General features: G+C 47.9%; 2 protein-coding genes across 3 annotated transcripts; both read right to left on the bottom strand.

Annotated features, from left to right (window-relative positions):
• Nucleotides 1-1,126: 1,126 nt before the first annotated feature.
• LOC101174431 (ras-related protein R-Ras) lies at nucleotides 1,127-14,510 on the bottom strand. The gene is made up of 6 exons (XM_023957867.1): nucleotides 13,892-14,510; nucleotides 12,036-12,123; nucleotides 10,741-10,843; nucleotides 4,683-4,791; nucleotides 4,385-4,503; nucleotides 1,127-2,361 (listed from the first exon to the last, which is right to left on the bottom strand). The coding sequence occupies exons 1-6, from the start codon at nucleotides 13,973-13,975 to the stop codon at nucleotides 2,274-2,276; spliced, it is 591 nt and encodes a 196-aa protein (XP_023813635.1). The 5' UTR covers nucleotides 13,976-14,510; the 3' UTR covers nucleotides 1,127-2,273.
• Nucleotides 14,511-14,910: 400 nt separating this feature from the next.
• Nucleotides 14,911-20,286, bottom strand: LOC101174193 (dual specificity protein phosphatase 8). 2 transcript variants are annotated; one of them, XM_004072029.4, is made up of 5 exons: nucleotides 20,167-20,286; nucleotides 19,937-20,029; nucleotides 19,685-19,844; nucleotides 19,484-19,607; nucleotides 14,911-15,836 (listed from the first exon to the last, which is right to left on the bottom strand). In XM_004072029.4, the coding sequence occupies exons 2-5, from the start codon at nucleotides 20,027-20,029 to the stop codon at nucleotides 15,101-15,103; spliced, it is 1,113 nt and encodes a 370-aa protein (XP_004072077.1). In that variant the 5' UTR covers nucleotides 20,167-20,286; the 3' UTR covers nucleotides 14,911-15,100. The 2 variants fall into 2 exon arrangements, with proteins under 2 accessions (XP_004072077.1, XP_020561216.1); XM_020705557.2 differs by having other exon boundaries at nucleotides 20,174-20,274.
• Nucleotides 20,287-22,148: the final 1,862 nt, after the last annotated feature.

Raw genomic sequence — 22,148 nt, 5'->3', positions numbered from 1 at the left:
CTGGTTCTGCTGGAGCAGCAGGGTTCTTCTTTCTGCTCTTCCCTCCATGCAGAGTGACGCACCTGTGACTTTCTGTCCGGACGCTTTGAAACTAATCAGAATTGGGTGAACGCTGAAGATGAAGATGCAGAATCCAGACAGTCTGAAAATGTGAAAGAGGACGGCTGATGCTGCAGCGGCTCCAATGTCCTGTAGGAGGCTTCGGTTTGATGCTGAATGATGCAACACTGCAAACCATTGGACCAATGCAAAGATGTCCAACCTTTATTAGACACTTAAGATCATTTGGAGACGTTGTTTTAACTTCTTTGTTCTACACGTTTGTTCTCTTTACTCTAAATCAGCACAGTGGAGAATGTTCTAGAAAGGAGGAGAATATTATTAGAACTAGAAGGAGCTGCATTTGCAGAAGCAAATATGGGTTGAGTGCTGTACTGCTGAATGAAAAGGAAACTTTAAGGGTAATAATTAGCAAAAAAGAAATAAAGAAATGATCAAAGTTGACCATAAAGTAAAAAAGGTTAAAACAGCACAATAACAATAAATGCCAGAGCCGGGCATCGAACCAGCGAGCTTCCCCCATTTATTTCAATGGAGGCAGAAATCCTGGAATATCTGGAAAAGTTCAAGGATTTGAAGGAGCAAAGCTGGAAAAAGCTGAACATTTGAATAGTTGAACGGTTAAAACAGGTGAAACATTCTAGATATGATACTAGAATAAAGAGAAACAGGAAAAAAATGAGTTAAATCCTTTTGCTCTAAACTTTAGACAAACTTGATTAAAGACTGAAACTCAAATAAAAGTCATTTTTGTTTCAGAGTTACTTCAGTTTGAAGTAATTCTATGTACCAGTGACCTTTTTCATCTTCTCCCTTTTTGAATGCTTGTGTGAAACTCCAGATTCTAAAATCCTCTCAGGTTTCTCGCTGCATGAACGGATCATTTTACTACTTTCTAGTGGTTTTCTCTTGGAGCTCACAGGCAGTTATGAACAGAACCGAAAGTAAAAAGCAGTTTTTCCAACCAGACTGGTCTAGAATTCTGAAGGTCGTCCTCACAAAATCATCTGGAAAAACAAGAACGTCAGAAACGCGTGAAGAGCTTCTATGAAAAATGAAGTCGGAGGAAAGATTATAGAAACTTTTATTGATGTACAAAATGGATTAAACTGTTATAATAAAATTCAATATGCAGATAATAGATTGTGATTTACTTTGGGATCTTTAATAACGAGAGAATACAAAACTGGACACGTTTTCAGTTAGACGTTTCCAGAAGAAGTTCTGTCGTGTGGTCGTCCAAACGCTGCCGTCAGCAGACGAAGCCTTCGTCTACAGTCCTGTAATATTGAAGTTACATAGAATCATACATTTAGAGGAAGGGAGGGCGTTTGCTGCACCTCAACTTCAGGTTTCTGATCCCTCAGTTGTGCGGGTGAGCTGGACCACCTGAGGCGGTCAGGTGAGGCTTGGTTTAGCCCCTCCCTCCCAACCACAGCCCCACCCGTCATGCGTGCACGACCAGCAGAGATGGAAACCGTAAAAACTTTGCATCCTCAGCCGCTGATCTCACGATCCAAAGGTGTTTTTCATGGAAGTTGTGTGAGCAGCAGCCTCTAAGGGAGGAAGACCATGATGGGCCTCATCTCTTCCCCTCTCGATGAGGCTCTGGCGCCCCCTTCAGGACGCCATGCGGCGCGGCAGCAGCCTGACTCATGCTGGGTGTGTCACATTCTCCAGATCATGAATCATCCGCTCTTCTGACACGCCAGCAGTGAACTGCACACGGCAAAGACGGAAAAAGCTCCGCTGTCCGACAGACGGACAGCTTCCAAGAGTGTGATGCTGCTGCAGCAGTCGCACAACTTCAGCTAACACAACCCCCCCCCGGACCCTCGCACTAAACCAAAGAAAGACAACGATTCAAAGAAACTTCTGGGAAATGGGTTGCATTTGTCTGACACACACAGACACGCACACACACGCACACAGACACATATGCCCACACACGCACACAGATGCAAACACTCACACAAACACACACAGATGCAAGCACACACAAACATGTGCAGGGCAAACACTGGCTTGCATTTAGCAATGCATATGCGTACACACAAACACTGCCACATGCAAACACAAACAGACACACATGTACGCGCGCACACGCGTGCAGACAATCGCTGGCAGACCACCAAGCGCAGACACATGCACGCCGGCAGATCTTTTTGTACGAGCTGCAGAGGGATGGGGCTGGGTATCCATGGTAACGGGGCTCAGAGGAGGACACAGGGACAGCCACCGCTCTTCTGTTTGCCCGCGTGCTGAGCTTGGGGAGGAGGACTTTCCATCTCATGAAACCTCCTGTAAATGAAGAACGGAGGATGAGTCAGCGTTTGGATCAAACCCCAGACCGGCCGGAGGCGGCCGCTCTCGCAGCGTTCGCTCTGGAGGCATAAAACAGGCACAAGGTTCTGTTCAGAGCAGCACCGGAGCTTCATGCCGTCACTGTCAAGAGCTGCTTTGCAGAGTTGCTATTGTCTATGCCGTCGCCTCTCTGTTCTTAAAGAGTTGGTTTTCTGTCCGTGATCACATGACAGCAGCTGGACCAATCAGGGATGATCCCAGCCAGAGGGAGCATTTAGGTCAGTTTCCAAAAGTCTCAAAGTAAAAAAAAAAAAAAAAGGAAAATTCCAGCTTTTTCAGCTTGAACTGGTTTTCACGGCTTTTCCAGGAGAAGAAAAAAACTCACAAAGGAACCAGCTGGTTTCTGAAGACCGTGGCAGAAATCTAGAGGTCACTCAGTGGCCTTGAGGTAGAGGGTCCGCCCCAAGTTTGAATCCACAGTTGAGTCCTATCAAAGACTCTAAGGGTGCATTCAGACCAGAACAACCTGCTGGCCGGACCGAGTCCGCCTAGTCTGCTCAAACCTTGAGTTTGCTCTGCATTCAGACTGCCGCCAGGCGGCCTTTCCAACCGAAGCTTGTAAACCAAACCACATGACTAAAGATCTCTTCAGTCATTGGTCAAGAATTACGAGGGCGGAGCATAGCAACTAAAGACGGAAACGATGAAAGTCCTGCTCTCTGCAGATCATTCAAACTTTAGATTTGGCTGACCAGCCTGCCCGGCCCAACACTTTTCCCTGCTGCTTTGGTCTGGTGGAGGCGTGCTGCACGGCGGTTACTGAGGAGACGGCGGCTAATTAGGAACGCTGAGAGTGAGACGTGATGTGGATCACGTTAACAGAGGTTTTAGTGAGCCTGAATTCATCCGCCCACATTTCACTGAGTTGCTGTGTCTCATGGTTGTGGTGTCACGTCTTTGTTTTTAGAGAATTCTGTTCAGGAACTACAAGGTAACCTTTAGGATGACGTCACAGCAGCCTGTTGGACGCGTAACGACACACAGAAAGTGTGTTAGAAGCGTTTTCAGCGGCGTTGAAACAAACGTTCTAAGAAACAGTTGGACTCTTTTTTTCTGTTTGATAGAACGGCCATCGTTGCTTTGGATTCGTCTGTTCCTTCATTCCTGCTCCGTTCACGTCGACTACGGTGGCCGTTCGGTCCGGTTGTTCCGCTCCGAGGACGGATTGTATTCAGACTGAGGAATCTCAGAGCGAAGCGAACCTCCGTCCGATAGGAAACTAACCCAGACCACCTCCAGAGATGGGTCAGAGAGCGGTTCCTGGTCCACTTGGGTGGACATTTGTTCCAGATTATCGGGGGAAACAAACTCTGGCTCACTCTAAGCGAACCAAACGTGTCCGGGCTGAATCCCGTCTAAAACTGGGACTGGGATCAGACAAATGCTGCCTCCTCGTGTTCATTCAGATCTCTAAATAATTCCGATCATTTGGTATTTTCCATGCAAAGTGTTGACATTGGATTTTTTCCAGATTTTTGCTTGACTTCACATTCCATGGAAGCTTCTGGAAGGCAGCCAGAAAGATCCAGGAATGTCTCCATGACTCTGAAATGATGCTGCGGGGCGTCAAATGAGGGTCTGGTCTGAATCCGGGCCGTACAGTCCCAGTTTCCCTGAAACTCCGCCCCCCACGCAGTCTCCTCAAGGGGTCTTCACCTACGTTTTCTTTGACATCAGTGACTCAGATGTAAGTTGGATTCTTCCTCCTTTCCAACATCGCGGTGGGGGGAGTGTTCCTCTCTACTGCCGTCCTTTGCTTCCACCCTAAATGCTTCCATGTAATCCGTAGATCGTCTGGTAATCTCAGGATTGGAATCATCTGGACTAAACTGGATCATACCGTCTGCAATCACACCACTTGGTGTGATTTTTCTGGCCTTGTGTTAATCAACTGGCTCTTTATGAACAAACTGAACCAAAGCAATAAGAAAGACCTCAGTTCATGAGAGTGCGGCTCCACCTGATGATGTGCACCAGCTTCAGGAAGACTTCGTCCACGTTGTAGCGGTTCTTGGCTGAAGCCTCCATATAGTGGATCCTGTTCTCTCTGGCAAAGGCCTGGGCGTCCTCACTGGAGATCTGCACACAAACAAGATCAGCATGTTCTGGTGTTCATCGCTCGTTTCTGTGTGCCACACAACAGAGGTCTGGCCATCAGTCATTTCTAGAAGAGGCTCTTTTCTGACTGGACTTTGGCTCTGGAGTGGGGGTGTCTGGATTCTACGTGTCTCCAGAGGGGCAGACAGAAACTCCCTTACCACTCGTTGCTGCTCCAGGTCGGCCTTGTTTCCCACCAGGAGCATGGGGAAGTCGTCTCGGTCCTTCACTCTCAGGATCTGGGTGTGAAACTTCTGGACCTCATGATAACTGTGGAAAGAACAGCGTGTAAATGTGGCTTCAAATTCTACAGATGCAGATAGCCATGATACTCAGCGATGAGCTGGAAAATCCACTCTGGGATCACAGGAGAAGCTGGGTTTCCTTTTCACGGCTGTATCCATGTCATGATTCCCTGATGGAAACTTTAGAAATGACTGTCCCAGCACACTTAAATGCATCCAAATTAGCTTCTACTAAATTAGAAATGATCAAAGGTTTTGGTTGATTGACCATATTAATCAATATCTGATCAGTAGTTTCTGTAATACTTCAAAAGCCCAGAGTTGGTCATCAGTATCAGCTGCTGGTAGTTCCTAACAGGATGATGCCGGCACAGAAACCATCCGGTTTTATAATGGATGGCATCATTTTAGGAGTCATTCTGACCCCCCCCCCGGCGTTCCAAACAGGAAGTGTCTCCAAGAAGTCAAAATCCCACAGACGTCTATAGCGAAACAAACAGCTGTGAGTCAGTCGGTCTATTGGTCAGAAGAACCGTTCTGGATCTGGTACCTTCTTGATGATCCTCCTTTTGAATGATTTATTTTTTAGTTCAAGTTACAATCGGACCAATCAGATGACTCAGTAAAAGTAGGTGGAGCCTGCTGTCCCCCACGTCCAACGTTCAAAATGCTGGACGAGCCCGATTTCAAGTGGTAGGGATGTGGCCTTACAATGAGCTCACTTAGGATTGGCCAGCGTGGTTGCCATAGAAATGATGACTCAGCCCTACTCTGACCAATCACTGCTCAGTGATGTCATCTGACTCCAACACGGCGGCGTCCGTACTGACTTGTGTAAGCCATTTTCTATGGATGATGTCACACTCGTTCAGTCCAGTTCCCTTACAGTCGATGATCAAGACCAGCCTCCTTTCACCGTCAGAGTGTTTCTACCCTGAGGAACACCATGTCCATGCAGACGACCTCATGCTTTTGTTATTGCATGACCCCATGACCCCCGTCCCCATCTTTCCCATCAGACAGCCTGACAGCCTGGCTGGAAGAGGACAGCCAGATCTGACAGGTGTTTTCTGCTCAGGCATGTGATGAGGCAGCAGCAGAGACTCCAGGAAGCAGTTCACGTTAACAGGAAGGGCAAAAGGGCAGCTGTTATACAGCCTTTCTATGAGAACCATCACACTGCAGAAGGAGGAATGAGGAACTTCCTCTTTTCTTTCGCTGTGACGAGTTATCGCCCATTTCATATCCAGTCCTTCAGGTCCCACTCTGATCATCTGTTTTTGGTGATATGTTAACGATGATTAGGACCTGTCATTTTCTGGGACATAGTTTGTGCCGCGTGGCAGGAGTTCATCAGAAATGGGACTTTGGCCCCGCCCCTTGCACATGCTGTGTCACAAAACGGCTTTTTATTTTTAAATCAGCTCCTGATTCATCCTGTTTTGAATAAAGAATTCCTCAGAAATGCTGTGTAATCTTTTATGTATGTAAAACAAGAACATGCTAAAAACATGACTTTCATTGGAGTGGGGGGGTTTATTTTCTGTTCACACTTTCATGATGAAAAGCATTTTAAAGGTTTGTCAGCTCCGGATCATCATTCCAGTGACCTAATGTTTGAGGATCTGAACCAGAAACACACACGTTTACACACAACCTGTAACGGAAACGCGTCATCAGGCCTTTCTGCCTCAAACGGTCAAAAGAACCAACAGTGTGACAGATGTCATTATTCAGGACCTGCCTGCTGGTCCAGACAGACCTACAGCTGGGTCCCGGTCTAAAAAGGAGAACTGTTCACCCCGCCCAAGTGATGTCCCGCTGCTAAAGTCTCAGTCAGACCTGCATCCACGGTTCCCTTTCACAACAGATCCTTCACCTCCTTTCAATGTCTGCCTCTTAAAGGCAGACTCTTCCAGTCTTCAGGTCAGACTCCCATCTGAAAAAGATCAACCAAACGGATGGCGTTTCATTCCAATCTACCAGCTGTTCCTTCAGATATAAGGCCCCCAAGGCCACATGTTGGTGGTCTTTGACGTGTTGGTGACCATCTTGACTGGCATCTCTCCACAGCTCAGTGGTTGATTTCTTTGTCTCCGTTTCAAATCCTCCCTTTTCCCCTTCACCTTTACTGGAATCATCTGGATCAGGCTGAGCCAGGGTCCCACTCACAGCCCGTTTTTCCTCTGGTGAGAACCTGAAGAGCCTGAGCTCCGTGGATCTGGCTGAGGACCTCCTCCTCGCAGAAGCCACTGGGTCTCGGTATGAAAGAGACATTCGGGTCACTAAGCTCGTCTCCGATTTACATTCTTTGGTTGTCTTTGACCTCTGATCTCTCTTCCAATTTGCATTTGTGTCACTGTGATGCTTGTAAACCAAACAGATAAAGAGCTTTTGCTTTCACTCTGGGCCTTTCAGATCCTACTGACCTGAACTGGCTTCATTCAGCCTCATTAGATCCTCTTCCTCTATTCGCTCAGGGACTCACTTCCCTCACACCCCAGAGATGAACCATCTCCCGCTCTTTTCACATCCTCACTCGAAACTCGTCGGTCTGAACTCGCTTTGAAACCACAAACACAACAGAGTCTTTTCAACTGCTGTCATGTTCTTGCACTTGTTGGACTTTATGTTGTGTAGCCGCTACATGTCTGCTCCATTTAAAGGTTCTGCTGCGAGTCGCCGTTGATGACGCGTGCAGATGTCTGTGTGTTTAGAAAATGATTTACTTAAGCGTAGCTGTTTTGTTCAGTCGTTACTATTAGCATTTGTGGTTATGTAAAGGGTCATGAGAAAGGTCATGAGAAAGCGATGCCTGAAGCGTCAAAAGAGGTCAACATGGTGTACATCCCAGGCTCACCTGCGCCGACTGGTGTTCATTCCACCCGAGTGAACAGGTGAACCATCTAACCGAGTGACACGCCCACCACACCAGTGTAAACAGCAACTCAATTGCCTTCAAACGCACAGACAGTTTTGGCCCCTCCATGTTCTCGTTAAAGCTTGTGGGCTGTCCTCTACATTAGATGTATTTTCACTATGATGACAGATCCTTATCAAAGCCAGCGTGGGCCGTTTGTAACCCCCTGACCCTGTGCCGACACGCCTTTCCCTAAACTCTCTCGGCCCCTCCCTTCTCATTTTAGAGCTGGAGCCCCTCACTGAAGACCACAAACTGACTGATGGTTCATCCGTCGCCATCTTCACAGACTTCCCGCTTAGCCTTTAGAATTCTTCATAATGTTGGTGACCTAAAGAAACTTCCTGCAGATCACGATAAATCAATCTTACAGAGCTACCGACCATTTGCCAGCTGTGGTGCCGTAGGTGGATGGGTCCTAATGGTGACCATTGATGATCCCTGGTTTTACAGGCTGACTGACCGCAAAAAGCCTTTCAGCATGTGATCATAGAATTCATCTCTAGAAAGGACAAAGCATGTCGTTTGGGTCCGGTAGACATGTTCTCACTGAAATAATTCCACCTAAAGGCAAGGATGAAGAACTGACCTCAGATAACGGCTCACAGGTTGTAAAAACTGTCTGCAGAAAAACTGGTGATCTGGTTAAATGAAAGAATAAACACAGCTGATTCCTGCCAACTAGAGCTGCAGTAGAGGGAGAACACGGCATCATGAGGGTAGAATTGGTCAAAGTTCTGAGACAAAGTCCAGCTGGTCTAAACAGCTGTGGACACAGCCGAACCTCTGACCCTTTCAGTGTTTGCAGCTCCTCTCAGAGTTAGAATGGGACTTCCTGAACCGCCTTAGGACCGTCTGGAGATAAACGCTAACCTTTGTGTTTGTCTGTCTGACGGCAGCCAACGTCCAACCGCTCAACTGAAGACTAACTTCAGGAAGAAGTTAGCCCCCCCCCATACCACAGTGAAGGTCAATGGTCAATGGCTCCACCCCCTCACACTGAAAGCTGATCAGTGTTCAGACTGACTCTCCTCCACCAGAGACATGGCTTCACCACACCTATGGTCATTTACCTCCCTAACAAACCGGCTCAACACGCCCCCACCCCCAAATCTCTCCGGGAGGACAACTAGTCGCCTAGATCTTGACTGAGTGACCCCCTCCTTCCCAGCGATCCAAACCGGAAGGGTAACAGGAAGTACCCCCTGGCTTCTGTAGAGAAATAAACAGCTGCTCCGGTTCCGTTCATGAAGGAGGACAAGTCTCCGCCCATCCGATGTTCTATGACTGTCATTAACGTTTCATCTTGTTTGGTTAACCAGTAGTTTATGATGGATCCATGCAAACGGATTACTTTGATACGAATCCTTGTTTAGCAAACAGTGGAGCTGCAGATGTCAGTCAGGACCTGTTTGCTGCATGCAGCAAACATCCGTGCCTTTAAGCGAAACAGTCCTGGCCATGTTCACCCCCCCACATCGACACTGCTGAAGGCTCAGCGCCGGCTGAAACCTGCTGGCAGACTTATTCTGTTTTCCCTAAAGATCCTTTTAGTCTGGATTAAAAACACAAAAACTTTTGCTTTTCTCCCACATTGTATTTTTCAGTTTTTCCCCAAAACTTTGCATGATTGATATGAATCTATGTATTGATATACATAATTAAAGCTTTGTTTTATGAAGCCAGCTTTCAGCTTTCTGGTATGCAGGACAGCAGAAGGTCCAGCTCTGACTGGTACAGAGGATCCCTCCCACCAGCAGCAGCTCCACTCAGTGCTGACTCCTAAAAGGCTTTTGGCCTTTTTGAGGAGCGCTGCAACACTTTCACTCTCCCTCTGGGATGAACAAAGAGCGAACAAATGAAATCAAGACCTCGTTTGTAACCGTAAGACGAGAAACGACTGGGCTCCATCACATCTCCAGGATCTCACTTCCTGTTTGCTCTCGAAGCGCAGAAGTCTGTGTGATTTCTACTTTACAGCAGCAGAATTAAGACAAAGGCTTCAACTGTCTTTACCTTCAGAATAAAGCTTCAGCTTGGAGGCGTCCCATGATGCATTGCTCCTCTCTTTACTCCCTGAGCATGTCTATGGCATCAATGCAGACATTTGGGGATTGTTTCTCTGTCCCTGAGCTGGTATTCTTGTGTTTTTTAATCTGTTCGGCTCCAGCTAGACGGACCCGGCTGGTTCTGATTCTGATGGAAGATTCTGTCGCCTTTAGCACGCTCAGGATGGGAGACCGACATACAGGCCAACTTGATCCAGATAATAGCATCTTTTTAACACTGCCGATGATGAAAACGAAATTGAAGACGTTTTAAAGCTTCCAAACTGGCGATGCATGTTGAAGTCTTGCCTAAACGATAACTCTCAGCATCGCTCTTCCCACTTGAGAATATTCAGAGGGTTTGAAGGGAGACGGACACACTGCCTGAGCCAGCATGGAAAATATGGGGTCCTACTCTACGGAGAAGATCATCAAACCTGTCGAATGACGTGGGAAAGTTCACAAAGTGCACTTGCTCATCTTGTAAAATATGCATGTCTTGTACTAACTGGTGTCCGTATTGTCTGCTTCTGTTTAGTGGACAAACATCTCACGGCCTCCTCTGCCTCGTCGTGTACCTGCGCGTCCGCCGACACAGCAGGTGTATGACCAAGAAGTCGTCCATGTTGAAAATACTGAACCTCTGGAACACGGGAGACGATCGCGTCAGGCTCAAAAAGTATAAACGCCACTCTGAAGTTCGTTACTGTAATTACCAACAGTGGCAAGCGAAACCGGACAACCTTAGTATGAACTAGACCGGGTGATGGCGGTAGTGACACGATGCGATTGATGATCGCTATGAAGTATAAACCGGCCTTAGACATGGCTCCCTTTTATACCATGTAATCTCCAGTGAAAAAAGTGTTGTCCCTCGCTGCGAGTGTCATGTTATAACCTGAGAGGACTGAGTCAACCGGGTTGAGAAACATACACCAGTAAAACCACAAATTATCCAGCAGAAACAAAACCGACTCTCAGAGACACAGATCCAACGGGAACTCACCTGCCCCGGTCGTTCAGAGCGAACACCAGTAAGAAGCCCTCTCCTGAGCGCATGTACTGCTCCCTCATCGCTCCGAACTCCTCCTGACCTGCTGTGTCCAAGACTGAAACACAAAAATCAGTCCATCATGAAGCCGACTCCATAATCTGTTTTTCTCACAAATCTGCTCCACTGTGTCCTCAGAAAACCTCTATGACATCATCTGTCTATAGAGTAAATGAATTTAAACCAGACTCATGAATGAGTTCTGTATTTTTCAGAGTACAAGTCGTTGCTTTTTGCATACTTTGGCCATGGTGCGTCTTATGAGCATTTTTTTAAAAACCTCAGTAGGCTCATATATTTATCATTTCCCACTGACAACCACTAGAGGTGTGTGTATCGGTATTTGATACTGACAGAAACCCAGAAGAAGAAGTGCCGTCGAAAACAAGCACGGAGGACAACCTGGTCGTTCTCTTCCTCTTCCTTTTACGACGTTTTATTATTTGCATCAAGACATTATTTTTATTTTTATCTTTTCCTTCCTCGGACTAATGTGGAACAGCTAGTCATCAAACGGGGTCACAGAGAGACGCAAGTACAGCTGAAAGCGCCGTCATTCTTATGCAGCTCCTGCAGCAGACGGTGAAGCTCGCTGTAGTCTCTGAATGACGTCATGAACCCGGACGTGGAGTCATGTTTACCGATGCTTTTGCAGAAATGTGATCCCTCACAGTCTTCCGCGTCTTCTGTCATTGGAAACGAGATACAGTCAACGCTTCCATGTAGCGACAAGGCTAAAAACTTGACGGTAGCTCTTTCCACTCGCATCGGTTTTGTTTAGTTTATGAAAACTTTTTTTGACGAGCATTGAGAATCGAATCTGACGCCCGTCAAAAGAAGCAGCGGCCGCTCATTTTGATGTGTGAACGCAGCATTCCGATGGGCTGGGCGGAGTTCTTCAGAAGAATCGAGTGCGACTTATGCTCAGGAGCGACTTATACTCCAGAAAATACATTATAAAAGAAGGAAATCTTGAGAAGCTGCACTTTCAAAGACCATTTCAGTGGTTGTTTTAGAGTCAGCTGTGCTGAGGTTCATGAGCTTGAGCATCTGATGATTCACATGTGAGAGTGGTGAAACACCAGTGTGACCCAACACCGCCGTCAACGGCACAAGTCCCAACAAGGCATCAAACATCCAGAGAGCAAACACGCCGAGCCCAACCACAGCTCACACACCCGGCACATCAAGCAACGCCCCCACAGACACACAGAGGGAAGCATGAGCTGGCGCTCAGAGAGGCCGCTTACTGTCCAGCCGGGTCTCCTTCCCGTCCACGGTGCAGACCTTGGTGTAGGAGTCCTCAATGGTTGGGTCATAGTCTGACACAAAGTACGACTGCAGGAAAAACGCTGAATTAGACCAACACTGCAGCAGCGACTCATGAACACAAATGACTGTACAGGTCACTCTTAGAGACGATTGGGTCCAGGGATGTTGCTATAGGCGAATTAGGGAAATGCTTGGGGCCCCCAGGCCAGCAGGGGGACAAAAACTGTATGTTCAGCCTCTTGTGAGGAGAATTGTTTATTAAACCCCCAAATGATTCAAAAGAAAAGTTGGCTATAAATAAATGAACTGCAATAATTATCTGTGGCTGATGTTTTTCGGCATCATGGGGTCTTTGAACCACACTGTGATGTCACACAGTAGGGATGTAGCCGGTGACGCCCTCAGGAATGGAATGATGGGCGGGTACCAGTCTCGTTAGCAAGGGAATAAAAAAATAACAACGTAAGGACATGAAGTTACCCCAGCGGAGTGAAAAAAATCAGATGTGATGAAAAAACATAGGCAAAGGATGAAGGTCAGGTATTTGTTGGTTTCCTGCTAGCTGGTTGGTCAGCAGGAAGCAGACGGTGTTTTGCCAAAAACGGAGCTTTGCTTGGCTAATGTAGGATAAGAAACATCGTACATGAAAATTATGTTATTATAGAAGCATTTGCCAACAAACAATGAATACATATTGTTAAAAACAGATTTACAATCTGGCAGGAAAACTACACAACACCTGTAGTGGATAAAATCCAAAACACCTCCAGAGACATTTATTCAGATTCTAACATTAATATTACAGAAAAGCTCGATGACTTTGCCAGGAATCCGACCTTTTGAGGACAATTTGCTAACTGTAAATAATGGGTGCCAGACTACGGTAGTTAATTATTATTTTAAGTGGTTATTAGTTTTTATTGCACTAGTTGGTTTATTGGTTTAAAGAGGAATCTTTTCCTTGTAATAAAGTTTTTTCCCGTAGTTTACAGAGCAAAAGTTGCATTTCTTTTTCATAGATTGGCCAGAGGTGCAACTTATACTAAGGAGCGACTTATACTCCAAAAAATATGATAATCGGTTTAAGTAGCCCGAGTGGTTGAATTCAGAATCAGCCTGTTTTGCTCACGTCGTGTCATTGGGCCATCTTAGTAGAACACAGGGGTTAGGAATGCCTTCGTTACAGTTTACAAAATGGAGGGCCCCCCACCAGCATCTTGCACAGGCCCCCCACAAAGCTAGAAACTGCCCTGGTCTGGTCTTTAGGTGCTCCTAGACCTGGTTAGGCCAGAATCAGAGCACAGCTAGCTCGCTTACAGACCCCTGGCACTCGGTGTTTATTAGACAACAGAAAAGTAAGTGAAGCTCAGAGACCGGAGTAGAGGACTTTAGTAAAACCCCACATCATAGGCCTCCCACTGCCGTGCCTGACAGTTACAACAGGACTTTATCTGATGTACTAAAGTGTCACCGTACAGCATGTCTCGTCTCTGGGGGGGGGGGGGGGGGGGGGGGGGGGGCATGATGCCGGGGGGCTTTTACAGAACTTTTAAATAGATTTTGTGCACTACCCAACCTAAAGATTTCAGGTGACCTGATGTGCATGGCCTCAGGGGGGGCTGCAGAAGAGTCCCAGGTAAACTGACAGGTGACAGACACGTGTGCTCCAAGTAGGACTGCAGCCCCCCCCCCCAGGAGAGACACACCTGAGGCCGTAAAGGTGAGAAAATGAAACAAAGACGTCTGCCTGTGTGTGTGGGGGGGGGGGGGGGGGGGGGGGGCAGGCCTTCCTCTGCTGCTCCCACAAACATGCACACGTACAAACACGACTCACCTGGATGAACTGGATGGTCAGCGCGCTCTTCCCCACTCCTCCTCCCCCCACCACGACCAGCTTGTACCTGTCCTCTTCGCTCATTTTCCTCGTGGGCTTGTGTCTCCCCCCCTTCCCCGAGCCCCCCGGTGCTAAACCCCCCACCACCAGAAGCAAAAATCCGGCCCGGAATGACCTGTAGCTCCTCCGCGTGCCGCTTCTGAGCGCGAGACCCAAAACTTTTCCTGTTTGTCACGGCCGAGCGCGCGCGCGCCTCCTGAGCGGCGAGGTCCGGTTCGGAACGACGGAGAACTGCGATCCCAGCAGCGAGTTTGGACTTTTGTGCGCGTGGGCTGGAGTGCACGTCCCCCGTCTGCGTCGGTGGGCGGAGCCGCTTCCGCTTTTCACGCGCGGCTCTGTGGCGCCTGGCGGACGAACTCGCTCCGAGCAGCGGCGTGACGGCGTGTCCTCCGCGCCGGAACCCGCGGAACTGAAGCGCGCGGCCGCGTCGGTGTGTCGACGTGAAGGCGGGTTTTTCCTCCGGAAGTGAGCAGATGTTTGGGGGGGCGTCCGCTCCCGCAGCTTAGAGGAACGGCTGTGGACTCCTCCCAGTTCCCCCAGGAGGTGAACTTTCATCCAGCTGTGGGGAGGAATCCGCGCCCTGAGGGCACGCGCATGCGCACACGTATGGGTGCTGAGAAGCTGCATCACAGAAAGAGCTGCACGGCTCTAACTTTCGCCCCCCCCTCCAGAGACTGGAGGAGTAACGGTGCGTCCCTGCAGCTCCAGAATCGGAACCAGAGCTCTGACTTTAGGCTGGACCGTCTGGTTTCAGGCGGTTTCGAGTCCTTCGGTCCCGGTTCCATGTGGGCTGCAGCATGGAACCGGGTCTCTGGTCATTCTGACCCACTGGACCGGACTGGCGGCTGCAGCATCAGGACCGACTCTGATGAGCTGCTGTTTGAAGCCCTGAAAGTTCAGACCTGCCCCCCCCTTAAACCCCACATGAACCCCCCCAACACACACACAGGAAGCAGACATGATTGAACTTTTACTTTAATCATCAATAAAACACTTCAGACATTTTCCAAAAGGTTTTAGAACAATTTCATCTTGGAAATGTAAGGATAAACAGTATGGGGGGGCGCGGGGGCCGCATAAATAAATAGAGGTCAAAGGTTCTGTCAAAGTCCAGCAGGAGTTCGGGTCACTTTCCTCCGGCGTGCGCCTTCAGCACTCGTAGGGCAGCGTAGGCCTCCCCGTCCTGACGGGGGTCACAAACAGCCCCCCCAGCAGCAACCTGTCCCCCCAGTCCAGCAGCTTGCTCAGAGTCATGCTGAAGGGCCACAGCAGGCCCTGCTCCTTCATCTCAGCCCCCCCACACTGGCTCTTGGGGGGGCCACGGCCCCTGCAGGGGTCCCCAGACGGCCTTTGGGGCCCGCTGTGGCCCCACACATCTGCCTGAGAACTTCCTTTTCCCTCACAGTTCTGCACAGGGACAGCTTTTGAGGTGGCGGGGGCTTTTGAGTGTTGGCCTGTCAGGGAGGAGGGACAGGTTCCCGGGGGAGTCAGAGAGAGGGTGAGGCTCTTGCGTTTCTCTGAGAGAGAGGCTGAAGCTGGTGGGAGGGGGGGCTTTGTGGGTTTGGGGGCGTCACAGGGAACCGATGGGGGTTCCTGCTCCCGCTGATGCAGACTGGGATCAGGTCTCCAGAGTCTCTGATCTGCGTCCTCCATGTGGTCTGGACTCGAGTGTCTCTGCTGGGACGAGTCCCCGGTGGGACGCTGCGCCTGACTCTGGGCGCTCGAACCCGTGGCCCTGCCGCTAACGGACGCCGGCTGGTCGCTCTGCTGCTGCGTCAAGAAGTCGCCACCAGAGGTTCTGTGGCTCAGCGCGGCCTGGAAGAGCTGCAGCTGACCCAGGAAGTTGAAGTTTGGGGAAATGGAGGGCCGGCGCTCTTTCACAAACCTTATAAGGCGACAGACAGGAAGTGGTTAGAGATGCTTGTGTCTCACAGGGAGGGGGGGCTTATCTGACCACAAACACAACAACAAACAGAAAAAGACCCAAAGAGCGTCTGCAGGGGGTTAGTGCTCTCACGCCAGACGCCGCTTTCTGCAAAGACTCTGTTCTTTGTAATGATGGAGGACAAATATAAAGAAAACTACGATAAAAACTGTTTCTGAGAATTTCTTTTTTCTTATCGTTAGCTTGAAAAAGCTCCGCTTTGAGACGCAGCAACTGAAATGGGCGGATCAAAGTCAAACCAAATCAAACTTTATTTATAAAAAAAGGCGCCTCTCATGCCTTGAGAAGCTTTACATTTAAAAACAAAAACCCACCCTCCACCCCTCCCCTCTGTTAACACATACGACCTCTGACCCCATGAATACTTATAAAGTAACTTCTAAGAGAAACTTAAGGCTCGGCTCTGCTGCATTCTGGGGACTCCATTCTTATTACGAACCAGCTCGGCCATAGGACCATCACCTCAGCTGGGGTTCTGTCCTCTTTTCTTTTCTACTTCTACCTTCCTTCTCTCCTCTATTCTTGATCATTATTCATCATTTAGTTCCCGCTGTTTGGTGCAGTGATTCATGTTTTGTCCCTCTTTCCCCTCCTGGGGGGTCGGAGTGCTTCCAGACTCCAGTTGGCTCATCCGTGCTCCTGTTCCTGGTCGTGTACCTCGTCTCTGCTCCTGCTCCTACACCTGGCTGTGGTTCCTGTCTCCGGCTCGACTCGCGCCCCCGACTGTCCCCCCAACTCCATCTGGATGAAGCTCGTCTGCTGGACTTTAAATATGTAGTTGTAGAGTTTGATAAGTTAATTCTTCTCTATGAGTTCTGGTAAATCGCCTGTCCTTCCTGGGGGAGGATCCCCCCTTCATGTGGACACCCCTGAGGTTTCTTTGTTTTTCACAAATTCCGTTTTTTTAGGAGTTTTTCCTAACAGAGAAGGGGGGTCTAAGGGCAGGGATGTTAGTTAGTCGGTCTAGTTAAAGTTTAGTATTATCCTATGGAATTCTATGCATTTATGATCCTTTTTGATTGTATGTTTACCTTACAATAACCGGTATGAAGCCCATCGAGGCGACTATTGTCGTGAATTTGGGCTATAGAAATAAAACTGAATTGAATTGAACAGACTCTCTTCTCTGAGCTTCATTGTTTTGTTCACTTGTTCCACGGTCTGATCCCGGATTCTGTGGAAAGCTACGCCGCTAAAGACAAGCTTTAGCTGGTATTTTTGTCGGAACTGAGAGACTTTATGAGCAGAATCAGAACAAGGAAGTGAAGACTTTAACCACTTCTGATTGGTCAGACTGATGACATGTGATTAAGCCTCCAAGAATGATTGGTGGAGACAGTTAAAGGGGCGGGACTTTTCAGAAAACAGCTGAAGCTGCAGCTAAATCGTCATTCTTACCAAAATGTCTTTAATAGAATTAAATAAACACAAAGAAAAAAGTATTTTATGATATTTCATATTCTTAACTACTCAGTGTTTCATCAGGATGTTTGGATGAACACAGAGCTGATATCCTGGAGATGGGAAATGTTTTTAGATCAGTGAATGAGGGGGATTTCCCACGGCACACCTGACCGTCTCCCACGGCACACTACACTGGTTGAAAAACACCGATCTAGTTGGAGTGGGATTCAGCAGAGGGACGGAGAACTTAACCAGCTTCAGGTGTAAGGCCACAAGATAAAAACATGAGTTTGAAAAAAAAACAAACCTAAACAATTATTAAAGCAACAAGTGGCTTTGTATGGCCCATAGGTGATACCCCCCCCCCCTCCTTACTGGCTGAGCAGCTGCTACATCCCTCCCACTCCCCCCCCTGTGACAAATTTAGACCTCACATAGACTGGCAGCATGCTGACATTCTGGACACACTTTGTAAAAAGCAGTTATGCCACGTGGCCACGTGGGGGCAGTGTTGGTCACTCTGGAGTGAACAGCTGAGGAGTGCGGAGGCTGTCAGCCGTTGAGGCTTTTAAAGGGCCAGAGTGTTCAGAGAGGATTTTTAAATAACCAGGCTGTGGTTTCTGTTCTGCATCATTTTAAGAAAGTTTGGTGAACTTTCATCAGTGGGCGGGAAAGAAGGTTCAAACTCAGGGTTGGTGTTTCATCCAGAATAACCTGAGCAGCCTCTGCCTGCTTTTAAAGTCCCACATATGTTAGCACGTCTGTCTCATGATTAAAAATTAAACGAAGAAGCCTTTCGGGTATTTGACTTTTATTTTTAATTAGAAGGAGCTGCTTTTCCAGAAGAAAATATGGGTTGATGCTATACTGCTGAATGAAAATGAAACTTAAAAGAGTAATAATTGGCAAAAATAAATGAAATAAAGAAATGATAAAAGTTGACCATAAATAAAGGGAAAACAGCACAATAACAAAAAAGTTATGTTTGTGGAAAATGCCAGAACCGGGTTTTGAACCAGCAAGCTTCTGCACCAAGGATTCCCCATTTATTTCAATGGAGGCAAAAATCCTGGAAAAGTTCAAGGATTTGAAGGACCAAAAGTCACATCTGGAAAAAGATGAAAGAGCTGAACATTTGAATAGTTGAATGGTTGAAATAGATGAAAAATTGTAGAAGGAGTTAAGGAACAAAAAATGGAGGAAGATACTAGAATAAAGAAAGAGAAACAGGAAAACAACGATTGGTTGAATACTTTATAGCATCTAACCCATCATGAGACACAAATGCTTCCATACCCATACGGTGGGTAATTTAATTACCACTTTTAATTCTGATGATGTTGTTTTTAGCCAAACTCTGTCATTTTCTAGGACAGTTTCTGCAGAGCAGCAGGAGTTCATCAGAAATTCACCTCTGAGTTGTGGACGGGACAGTTGCAGCGGAGTAACCCCACCCCTCTCCCCATCACCCATCTGTTTACATGCTATCCTGCTAGCTTACACCCCCAACCTAACATGCAGCAAAAATGGCAGCAACATCAGATCCATCCATCCGTCCAGTTCTGATCCAGATTCCAGCTCAGATCAGGACAACAAAGACGTTCATGGATCTGTTGGTCTGCACGCATCAGAAAGGGGTGGAGCTGGAAGACTAGATTAGTGTAGTTTCTTCTACAAGCTGTGGATTCACAACAACTTGAAGAAGAAACACTGATTGAGTTTTCCTTTTAATTTCCTCCATCATGTTAAAAACACCAAAACCATCATTTTCACCAGAGACACAAGCTGACAGCTGCAGCAGGATGAGGCCAAATCATGGACACGCTTGAATCAGAGCAGGAATTGAACCTTCATCATACATGGAGAGATTTCCCACGATCCTTTCCTGTTTTTGGGACTTGCAGATCCCTTAGAACGGGGTGTCAAACTCCTCAAGGGCTACATGGTTTCCAACAAACCAGCCATTGCAGCTCTTTATTGGCTAAACACACCTGATCCAGGCAATCAACAGCAGGTAAGGCGGGGTTTATGGGAAACCAGCAGGAGGCGGGCCCCCCAGCCCTGAGATGTGACACCCCTGCTCCAGAAGAAGAGCGTGCTGAACTGTCCCAAACTGTTTCCCAGAAGCAGCCCTGATGGGTTCCTGTATGGTCATAGGAGGACCTCTGCGCATGCGCCCTCACCTGTAGGCGTGGTCCAGGTCCATCTCCAGGCGGTACATGACGTAGGCGACAGCCAGAGCTGGGGAGCGGGAGATCCCCGCCGCGCAGTGCACCAACACCGAGCCCCCGGCGGACAAGGCCGCATCTGCGCACACAAAAACGGTTAACAGACCTGCGCGCGCGCGTCACGTGGGTCCGTGCGGGACGGGGGGGGGTCCTGACCGATGAAGTGCAGCGCCTTGGGGATCCAGGGCAGCAGGTCGTCCCATAGAGAGTCATCAATGGGGACGCGGAGGTATCTGGAGCAGGGCAGGAAGGTGGGCTGGGGGGTGCAGCGGCTCACACTCAGCACGTAGGAGATCCCCAGAGAGGCCAGGCGCTCCTGCACGAGCACGAGCACACGCATCTGCGTCACATTCACAGCACCTCTCCGGTTTGTTGTTGTTTCTGCAGCACGCGGCGCGCTGCTCTCACCTGCGTCACGTCACGCTCCGCTCCCAGGTAGAGCCGCGGCAGGATCACGGACAGCGGGGGCGGCCCTGCGTCACGCTCCAGGGACCAAACCATCTGTGGGGGGTCAAAGGTGACGCAGGTCACGCAAAACGAAAACAAGCACGCTTCGCTCAGAGCCGAGTCCATGCAACAGCCGTGCGCGGTTCATGCTTTCGCGGGCTCGTGCGTGCATCGTGCACGCCTCATCTTACCGTCTACCTGCAGCGGGGTTCGGGTCTCCGTGCAGATGCGTCCTCCTCCTGTCCGCGCGCTGAAGCTCTCTGCCTCCCAGGCGATGAGCTCATCCTTTTACCAACGGCGGCTCTGGAAAGGATGATGTCATCTCCAGCCAATCATTGCCGCGACCGACACCCACGGAGGGGCGGGGCCTGTCGGGGCTCCATAAAAAAAAAAGCTGGCTTTCAAACATCAGAAAGACCCGCCGCCGCTGCTGTTATTAAGCTTCTGTGGAATGGAAAAGCGTGGAGAGGCCTACTGCGCATGTGCCCTGACAAGAACAGCCAGAAATGCTTTTGCTGCTGAAACTGAGCGCGACTCAACCGGATGGTTTGTATTTCTTTATTTAAGGGACAATGCATACAACAAACAGTATAGAGTAAAGTGCATAAAATTAACATAACTTAGAATACGTTTAAAACAGTTTAAACTACACAGTTCATCAAAGTATACATCAATAAATTTCCAAAATCAGATCAATACCACTTTTTTCACCCCGCAATGATTTATTTTTACTTTTGTTAGCAAACAGTTTTCTGGCATTGTCCCTAAAGTTTGGTTTTCCAGCAGCCATGTTCTTCATTGTTTTGAGAAGGATGGAAGTGTGCAGAGCTCTCCAATGTTTTCTGGGATTGTGTTCCAGGTTTGAGGGGCTCGAAAGGAGAAAACAGTCTTTCCAAAGCTGCTTTTTCTGGAAGGAATAATGCAGTCACCTCTTGAACTTGCTGTGGTGCTGCTTTTTGTCTTTTTTTGACAGGTCCCGCAAAGATAATTGCGGCCAACTGCGGCAGTGATCCTGTAGGGGGCAGCAGAGCACAGATGCAAACTGCTGGCGCTCTGAAAACTCTACCGATGAAGGGGGAGCCAAAAAACAGCTTCGCTTTATCAGTTCAAGTCTTCTTTGACCTTCAAAATACATCATTTGGTCATAAAATCTACGGAAAGATTACCCATTTAAACTGTTTCTGTTATTTTAGGATGTGTTTGTTCGGTTTAAATGACAAAAACTCAGTTGAAAGTAATGTACCCATTTCGGGTGACTCTTCTATTTGCATTAATACTTATTATTGCACCTTTACATGTTCATATCGTTTATGTAGGTTACATTTTAAGTTTACAGATTTGACTGTGCCAATACCAAATCTTTTTTTTTATTTTGTAATCGCTCCCTCCATTGTTTTTAAAATCCTCTCTTATTAGGATTCTATAATGGTTTAGGGTCGATTAGGTTTAGGTCCCACTCTTTATTTTAAACTCGTATGCTGCCACTCGGAAATTAGGAGACGAAGCGTAAACTTCCAAAGCTATGCTGATGATACTCTGCTATACGTCACTGTGTCACCTGATGACCAAGATCCAATTGACAAACGTCTTAAATGTATTAGTGATTTGATTGATATCATAATTTGTGGTTGACGATCTGATCCTCTGTCCTAAAGTGGATCCAGATCCTCTGTCCTAAAGTGGATCCAGATCCTCTGACCTAAAGTGGATCCAGATCCTCTGTCCTAAAGTGGATCCAGATCCTCTGTCCTAAAGTGGATCCAGATCCTCTGTCCTAAAGTGGATCCAGATCCTCTGTCCTAAAGTGGATCCAGATCCTCTTCATCCAAACTTCCAGACAGAAATTCCTGCTCCTGAACAGTTTTCCAGATTCTTGGATTTCTTCCAGATCATCAAGTTAATGAAATCTGTGTCCAAACCAACAAGTAAACTAGAATGAATGTCAAATCCATTCACATGTTAGTTTCCTAAAGTTCACCACTGTTGTTTTTCCACAACCAGAGAATCCAAAGAGAACATTCTAGAACATTCTAGACACTGGATGGTCACATGACTTTAGTCAAAGTCTGTCCACACATTGGACTGGAATGATGGACTGATCCGTGTTCATGACAATATATGTATTTTGTTGCAATTTTGATTTATCTCATTTTATGGTATAAGATCAATCTGG

The sequence above is a fragment of the Oryzias latipes genome, chromosome 8 (genome assembly GCF_002234675.1).
Source record: "Oryzias latipes chromosome 8, ASM223467v1".
NCBI classification, from domain to species: domain Eukaryota; kingdom Metazoa; phylum Chordata; class Actinopteri; order Beloniformes; family Adrianichthyidae; genus Oryzias; species Oryzias latipes.
This window is presented reverse-complemented; position numbering and strand designations above follow the sequence as displayed.